Source organism: Meleagris gallopavo, chromosome 21 (genome assembly GCF_000146605.3).
Source record: "Meleagris gallopavo isolate NT-WF06-2002-E0010 breed Aviagen turkey brand Nicholas breeding stock chromosome 21, Turkey_5.1, whole genome shotgun sequence".
Taxonomy (NCBI): Eukaryota; Metazoa; Chordata; class Aves; order Galliformes; family Phasianidae; genus Meleagris; species Meleagris gallopavo.
The window spans coordinates 7,116,906-7,126,062 of record NC_015031.2 but is presented as its reverse complement, the minus strand read 5'-3'; the positions used below and the strand labels follow the sequence as shown (position 1 = coordinate 7,126,062).

Here is a 9,157-nt window from a genome sequence, read left to right as displayed (position 1 = left end):
CATTTTCTTTAGCCTTATCACTGAATTGGCTTCAGCTCCAATCTCTGCCAAATCCCACTCAACAGAAGAAATTAACCAGGTCAGCGGAACAGGTGCTGCGCCGTGTCTGTCAAGGGGCTGGCATCCCCACAATTACTTGCACACAATGAAGCAGTAATCTTTACAGATCATCTCTCCCAAGAAGCATATTGGGAACGGGAGGAGAAGGGTGGAAAGGAGGGAGGGATGGAAAAAAAAAAAACACAACAACAACAAGAAAGGAAAATGAATGTGTAGCTGCCTCGCGGCTCAGCAGATGTCTGTGCGTGATGTACGAGGCTAGGATAAGCTGTCGGAGCCCGCTGCCAAAGAGTAGTAAGTGATTAAAGCCTCCGCCAGGCTAAGCGCCATATTTAGAGTCTATGGGGTTTCAGAAGTTGCACCCATTCCTTGCTGTGCAGCCAGATGTTGTCGGCAGGTCCTGCTTCTATTCAGCGTGCGCGGGAGGCAGCAGTTGGTACAGCAAGGAATGCAATCTGGAATGCTTCCGGAGGTGCCGTACATTAAACTGGTGTCACCCATCCTTCACCTCTCCTGAATGCTGAAACAACTCCAATTTGCTGCCACTTCCCTCTTGGGAAATGGCCAAGACACAGTTGTGCCTGGCAGACCCATTTGTTTTACTCAGGTGATTCTCCTCCCTCAATGACCTCTATTAGTTTAAGTTTTAATTTAGATTAACCCCAGCACCCCAATTAACCAGTGAGGGGAAAAGCTAAGCTGTAACTAGTCATAATTCTGAAGTTAGGATTTTGAAGTTAAAGTTATTAGAAATGAAGACAGACCGTCCATCTATTGCTAGTTTTCTTACAAAAATTTTAACATTTCACAGTCAATAAGCACCTTACCTGCACAGGCCTGAAGGCTGTCGGTCACAGACATTTCTCCTTGACCACTCCTCTATTTTATTGCACTTACTGCATTTGTTCTGTGTCCTAACAGTCCTCTTGGACCCCAAATTCTACGACAAAGTCATCTCACTGCATAACACAGTTGGTCTCCTCAGCCACTGCTCCCAACACCCCAGGTGCTCTCCCATCCCCAGACTTGTGTTAAAACGTTGTTTTACTCACCTCTAGTCCTGGCTCTGCACGTGAAATCCCAAACTTTGCAAGTATTTCAATTTTTCTGGCTAAATCAGTTAACTCAGCACTGCTACGTGGTAACAGCTCTCTTTCACTGCCCACACACTTCGCTACCTATTTTAATTCAGATTGGAAATGTCTGCCTTTCTAAGAATATAATTATATTTGTTTAGTCCTGACATGAAAACACTCCGTGGATCATCAGAGCAAAAGCAGTTTTTCATGCACTGAGATAAGACGTACTCCTCAACACATGGCAATTTCAGTACTTTATGAAGCTGGCACTGCCATTTATTAAATACATTACAAGCACAAGGTTTTCCTAAGCTTCAGCCTCCTGCGCTTAGCACAGATACCTTGTTCCTAAGAATCGTGCAAATAAAAAGAATAGCTGGCCCAAATCCAACCTGGCATAACTCCAAGGAAAGTGCTCCACAGAAGCTCTGCAGTTTTGTCATTCTAAGCAGATGAGTTCAGTTGAGATGAAATAACTCCTTGAAATAACTTGAAATAACTTAAGGATCTACTACAACCATTTTTCATAACTGTGCTCTACCAATAACAACAACAACAAAAAGTCACCTTTGGGTAATTCAGTAATTTTTCTCTATTGTGTAGCAGTGTTCACCTGTGAGAATCACAGATGGAGATCTAATGCCGGAGCCCCGATTCTCCAACACAGCAGCACCAGGAATAGCAGTAAGTTCATATTCACAGCACAAGTTTGAGCCCTATATGGAAAGCTGAGAGTGAAAATTCCCAGAACAATCTACAGAGACTCCAGATGCTAAGAGATGACTCACATTCACTGATCAGACAGATTCAGACCACGGAGTCAGCTGCATTAGCTTGGTGAGTATTCAAAAATAAGTGAAGTCATAATGCCAACGCAGATTGACAGACACTTACCTGGTGATAAAAGTCATCATCATCAAATATTTCCTCATCGATGTCCTTCAGGTGCCTGTTGGAATCTGTCTCAGGGAGGACTTCCTAGAAGCACAAAGGAAATACTGAACACTCACATTTGCATGCTTCCATCCCCAGCTCTGACAACTTCACATGTAGCTGCTTGTAAACACTTGAAAATAGGAAGGAATGGAGAACAGCTCCCATCATAGAAAGCTTTTAAGGACTAGGAATACATTTTAAGGCAAGGCAGAAATGCTGCCAATGCCAAAACAGATTTATGATACCTTTGCTAGGAAATAAATAGGACTACACAAAGTCTGACTGGCAAAATACTACCGATATTTGTAATGTAACGGCAAAAATACATCTTGCAATCGCAGTAATTCCACATGATCTATCAGAATTGAGTATTTATTCATTCTTAAATACTAAATTAATAACCGACATACTACCAATGCACTCTGTAGGTGACATGCAGTGTGATTTTCTGTGACTTTCTGGGTTAAAGATTCTAAACTCCAGAGTCAAAACAAAGCTTTGTAGCCACTGCCTCAGGCAGATTTAGTGACCACCAGCTCCTACAGCACAGGAGGGGCACGGTCAGAGACCAAACGTCGTTTTATCCTGTCGAGAACTGGCACAAGAGATAACACACACATCATAAAACTGGAATTGAAATGTCTACATATTGTTGCTAGTCACTGCATTACACGAATCAACGCCCAGGTTCTTCATCAATCTCACAAACAAGAATATTACCTGGTAAAGGCTAATTGTTTTGCAGAGTTTCACTGCTTCTACAGCACGAGCTATATAAAGAAAACACCCTTACCGAATTTTCAGGCAAACATTCAGGGGCTGGATGGGAATCCTGCTCCTTCTTCCCCAGCACTCTGTACACTGATCGCTTGGTCTGTGTCCGCCGTAGTAATCTCTCTTTGTCCATCAAAATATGATCAATCTGAGTCAAGATTGAACGCTCAAAGGCACCGAAACCCTGCAACAACATTAACTAGTGTCAGATAATGCAGAAAGCTTTTCCTCAAGGCAGCAATGTTCCTCTATCTTTCCATGTCAGCGGATAAGCAGACAGCATTCCAAGAGGAGGGGGCTCAGGTTTTGTTGCACAGATTTTTCCTATTTTTGTTATTTTTTTTTATTTCTCTCTCTCCTTCCCTTCCCAACCTGAGGTAGCCTGAGGCACGGCTTAATAATAAAGTGCCTTTGCTGCTCCGGTTCAGATGAACTTCTCAATGATTAATATTAAACTCACAGATGCTATGAGAACCTGGATCCTATGAGGACATGATTACCCATGGTATTAAAGTATACATGCTGTAAAGAAGGAGGGACGTATTGTCCTAATCGTGTTGTAAAACATGAACTACTTCTTGATCAAGCAAAACTTGCCTTAGGTTGGAATATCCACAACAGGAGACTTCCAAATCCACTGCTGTTCCACAGATCTCTACTAACCAATGTTGGCACACACAAAGACTTACCTTGCCCATTTTGCCAGATGCCAGCTTTGTCTTCTCATGCCATTTCTGCAGGATGTTGTTCCGGTATATCCTGTACTCGTCATACCTCTTGGCTATGAACTCTGGGAAGTCCTCCGCCTTCAGCTTTCGTTTGGGAGGGCGCTTCCTCTTCTCCTGAGCTTCACCTGCTCGCTCTTCATCGCTGCTGCTGGGAATTTCATCATCACTAAAAAATAAACAAATACAGACTGAACACCCTACACCTGTCTAAGGCAACGTGTGAATTCTCAGCAGCCCCTCTGCTACAAGTCAGACCTGTTCCACTCCACGGTGATACTGATGGGGAAGGAGCTGCAGTTTAGTCTCTCCTCTGCTTTCAGAAAGATTACAAAACAGACTTCCCACTCTGGTGGAAGGAACGTCATTCACCCAGCATGGCTGTCACCCAAATCCAACAGCAATGGAGAGAAAAGCAGAGAACGGGTATGGTCAGGAAAGCTGTACATTTTCTCATTTAGTTGGAGACCAAAGCATTCAGAAAGATCTTCTTTTGTATTTACCTCTCAGGTTTTGATTGTTTTCCATCCACCAGGTGCCTTGTGCCTGGGCATTGATAAAGAAACTCATCCTGAATGTCCACTAGTACTCGCAGCAATGTGTCTACGGCTTTACAACCTGCAGAACAAGAGACACAAGCGACAATTTCCTACTGATTGCTGCATTTGATAAAAACTTTGCTTTGCAGAGCCTAGTTTCTCTTCTCAAATCTGAACTGCTGCCTCAGCTACCGCATGTCCAATCAAATGTCTCTCTCCAACCAGCCAGTTGTGGATTTAACTTCACGTTGATTTATAGCTATTAATCTTGAACAACATCACATTGATAAAGAACAATTTTTTCCTAAAAAGGGAGGATGGGAGGGAGGGCTGCTTTCTAAACTTTCGCCTGGCTGCACATTGGGAGTACACTGATCTAATGTTTCATTGACAAACATTCAGTCTGCACAGCCTGAAGGATTAAGATACTGAAGAAACACAGCAACGTGTGAAGAAGCGTTCCATGACACGCACATCTGACAACAGCCTTCTCTGCTGACTAACTAACTTCTCTTTGCATTAAGTTTTGCGAGAGAGGTCAGTTTCAGCCAAATATTGTGAAGCAACACGAAGGAAAATGTATATAAACACATCCCCTCTCCGTGTGACCTCTGACTTTTCTCTCTTGTACATAATGTGCGTGCTTTAGGGGGCAGGAGGAGGGAGGGCACAAAGAGAAAACGAGCTCCTGCGGGGCTGCGACTATTGCTGGTTTCTATGCTGCTGTGCTCACCACGCAGGAGGTATAAGAAATTAGATTGTAAGTAAAATTAAATGTAGCAAGATCTGATCTACGGGGAAAACTTAAACAATGACCTGGCAAGTTTAATGAGAGGACTCTGATCAGAAAAGCAGAACTGCTGGCCACAAATCCTGAAGGTTGATCTGATGTTCCCTATCCAAAGGCTCTCAGAGTTGGCAATTTTTCTGTATTTATAAAACAGATGCAGATGTAGATGCAGAGAAAATGATCTCTGTTCCAACGACCTTATGTTCTCCAAGGGCATACAGTGGAGCTGGCTGTAGGGAAGGGTTAACTGCACGCTGCTGCCACATCTGTTCTTTAAAAATAGCTCTTTTGTGGCATGCAGCAAGCCCCCTGCAGAACACCCTGATCTAAACAAGTGTTTGGGTGTACACAACCACTCCTTCCGCACCTTGCTGTACATCAACCACAGGGTCAGCTCTTCAAGGCAAAACCACAGAGTACGCCTCTATCCAAAACCCTACAGGGAACCGTACAGATTCTTTTATGTTTATTCTCACCACCCAATTCCTCTTTTGTTAATGGAGGACGTGGAGATCATGGGTAGAGTGAACAGCAGATCTTCATCAGCCAGACACGGGCAGCACAAGAACTCAGCCCTGACACGCAGAGTTCTCAATACGTTACCACTGTGATATCGTCTAGTTGTCACCAACTTCAGATAGATTATGGCCTGACCTCAGTAACAGCAATGTTGGAGAGGAGACGCTGTTAGATTTCAGATTTTTGTTGCAGATCAGCAGTCGGACTCCCCGAACCCAGAGTTCATTACAGAGACATTCTGACGGCTCTTCTATATAAACCTATTAACGGATTAGGTTTGCTGTACTTGTAAAACAGTTGTGTGCTCGCATCAAAACAATTCTAAGAGACAAACAGACAAAAGCCCTTAAAAACGCATTTGTTGTACGTGTCTGCAGCTAAAGCATCATTTCCAAAGGAAATTGCCCCCACCCTACCCTGAGTGCACAGCTCACAACAGCAAAATCCTTCCCACTGCCTGCAACACAGCTAAATGTCCCCAGAGCTTCCGAAACTGTTTATTTTCTACCCGCTGTCTATCCTCCAGCAGCAGTGCTAATGCACCCCAGGCAGCTTTGATCCTGTCAATTACAACTGGAGTAGCACTCCAGCTCTTCTGGGGTATATCAGGGCCACGGCAAGCAGGCAAGGAATAAAGACAGGCTCAAACTCCCCCAGGCTATGAGATACGGACCCCAACAGAAGTGGGGATGGGAAGCAATTTTATTTGGAGTGAAGGGGATGGAGAGGGCAGGGAAGACAATGACCATGCGTCTAACCAGGTGGGAGGGCTAATTATTGCAGACAGCAGCTTCATCGTGAGCCTCTTACAGCTGAGTAATTTCCTGCTTTCAATTCGTGTGTATTTAATAGCATTACTGGATGGTATTCTCACTGTTAATGTTGGGTGCTTAAGTGCGCAGTAAACTCAACTTCAGAAGCCGAGTGTCACCTTCCCCTGCCTTCTCCTCACCCAACACAGCCCTATCCATTTCACACGCGGTTCCTGGAGGGACTATTTCCTTCCCATTCCCCTTCCCTTCTCTGTCTGCTCTTCCCTCCAACACCCTCATCTGCTTTTACACTGCCTGCACTGGGGAGAAGACTTAAGTCACTTATGAACGAAGGCTGCGTAAAGCAAAACCATTCCACAGATGCATGCAGGGTTGTTCTGAAGGAAAGCCAGGCACTAACCCTCCTGCTCTCCAACCCTCCCAGCACGTATCTACATTTTTAATGCTGCTCATCATCTGAAACAGACAATTAATCAGAAAAGCTACAAACACGGAGCTTTCAGGCACACCAATACATTAAGAAAACCAACCAGCAGTCTTCACACGTGATAACCATGGCTTCTACCTCCTGCTCTCCCTCCTGCTCCGTGCACAGAACAAAGCTAACAATACCTCTGTACAGCATAACACCTGCCCTCAAGCTGGGCCATAAACCATCGATGAAAACAACCACAAAACTCTCTCCCCTTGCAGAAGTTACTTCCGTATGCCCAACTTGTGTCCTTTGAGGACAGGTGCCCCAGCACCTTTGAAAACAAAAGCATCTAGATCCCTTTATGGAATATGAGCCACTCAGATCCCCAAACAACCCATATTCCATGCATGGAGTGGCCAACTAACCCCAGTACAAAGGCAACATCCCCCCCTTCCATCAGAGCTTTCCTAATACTATCGCATGGGAAAGGAGAATTGATGCTGAGCGGGATCCATCTGCAGCAAGTATACAGCAAACATTGAATGCAACTTCCAGCTTCAATGGGACTCAGGGTGCCTGGGTAAGATGTTAACTTGTAAGAGTCACTTTTAAGAGTCTACGGGAGCCCCTTCATTTTGTGTACAAGAGTGAAAGAGTTGTTCCAGATTCAGCAGACAGCATATCAATCCACCAAGGAAGCTGTGAGCCAGGACCAGTAAATCAAAGTGTGCCTTTCTGTTAATACTCTCTCATACGTTCTCATTTTATACATCCCTTCACCCATTCAGAAAGTAGCCCTGGAGTATTTAGCTCCATTCAGGGATAGCACTGCCATGTATCAAAGTGTCAGGAGCCCCACCAGAGATGGAATCTGTCCTACTGTTCTCAAATCACAAAAATCAGTTTTGTCAATGCTAGTGGCTACAGACAAACCAGCTCTGCTGTCGCATCCCCAGCTCCTGGATGCAGGTACCAACCCACCAGCACATCTCCCTGCTTGCACTGGGGGCTCCCATCACTGTAAATTCAGTGCTTCTACAGCAAGGTAGTTTCACGTGCAGATAAACATCCGTGCTCTTCGACATGACCTCTAAAAATGGGGTTTCATTTCATCTTCCCAAGCAGCTGCAGAGAGCAGCAGCTGGCGTAGAGCAGCAGGGAGTGGCTGCACACAGAGACACTTGAAGTCAATGGAAAAAGCGGGTGCCTCGAGGCCACGTTTTCAGAGGTATTCACAGAGAGCCAACCAGTGAGGCTCCAGGAGCAGCTCCACGAGGCAGGCTCCTCCCTGCATGGCTGCCTCCATCCAGCACAGGGCTGTGAGCCACAGATGTGTGGTTATGGCGGTCAGAGATGGAATCCTAAAAACTGGGGCAAAAATCCAGGATTTCAATCCATTACGCACAGAAGGAGAAGTGCTGAGAGAGGCAGCTGGGAACTAACAGCGCTTGGAAGCTCATGTGTAAAACAGACACTGCTCACATTGCCCAGCAAACTGGTAACACCATCAGATCTCCCAAGGCTGAGCTGCCAAACACGGGGGTTCTGTCCCACCATGGGAAGCCACCACATCCCCACTGCTCAGCACGAGCTGCCCCGTGCCAACGGGAATAAGGACTCCAACGTGTCTTATTATAGCAGCTGTGCATAATGAAAAGCATTGTTATCAGGTGCACGTATTTATCCCAACATTCAGATGAAGAGGGGAAATTTTCTCTGCTTTCAAACGGCGGTGGGACAGGAGTTAAACTACAGGTCAAAATGGCACTCAATACGCCGGCCCCAGAACAATACTTCTCATTCAAATCCACCAGCCAGCCACTTGCACTAGTCATCCCCAGCAATTAATCCCCCAAGAAACACGTTTGATTAAATCTTTTCAAGCAAATCCTTTGCTTTGCTTTTGTTAGTTCACTTCTTGTCAACATCTATTAAAATATGCCTTTAATTCTCCCACAATCTTAAAAAACACCGATTCCACTGTCTTCAACTTTAATCAACTGTATGGCCGGCATTTTTCATTTCATAATAATGTGCTGTTTGGAATTCAAGAGGCAGGCTCAACATCAATCATTCGGCAAGAATTTTTCCACTGCAATAAATATGCAAATGAGGAAAGCCAGTCAGTCGTATTTCAGGCCCGACTTGCTAGTGTTTTAAAAAAGACACAAATTTATTAATTGCCGTTGGCCAGCGGAATCCTATTACTTTGGGCATTGATTACAAAGCTGTGTGAGTGATTATTGTGCAACTCGCAGGCTATCCAGGCATGAGGAAAAATTATTAAAGCAAGGCAGAGATTATCAACTCAGAATAACAATAAGCCTTAACATTTTAGGCCTCTAACTTCTTCAACAAAGAATTACGCCGGAGCTCCACCGTATCGTAATTCTGAAGTCTGTCAGTGTTACTTCTGGAGCTCGCTCTATATTCCCAGCAGCAAAGTGATGCTCGCAGCCTGGGAAGGGCGGAGGGTCTCCTCCAGGTATGGCATCCCATAACACCGAGCTCAGGACAACCACTTTCTGCTACTGCCACTGCAGGGGA

General features: G+C 44.9%; 1 protein-coding gene across 1 annotated transcript in view; it reads right to left on the bottom strand.

Annotated features, from left to right (window-relative positions):
* Positions 1 to 1,985: 1,985 nt before the first annotated feature.
* LOC100542869 (protein AATF) overlaps positions 1,986 to 9,157 on the bottom strand; it is an 8,391-nt gene continuing 1,219 nt past the window's right edge. The window contains exons 2-5 of the mRNA XM_010722147.1: positions 4,078 to 4,223; positions 3,539 to 3,743; positions 2,869 to 3,033; positions 1,986 to 2,117 (exon numbers count right to left, since the gene is read on the bottom strand). Of these exons, the coding sequence (XP_010720449.1) occupies positions 2,001 to 2,117; positions 2,869 to 3,033; positions 3,539 to 3,743; positions 4,078 to 4,223 (633 nt within the window). The 3' untranslated portion in view covers positions 1,986 to 2,000. The remainder of the gene's footprint in view (positions 2,118 to 2,868; positions 3,034 to 3,538; positions 3,744 to 4,077; positions 4,224 to 9,157) is intronic.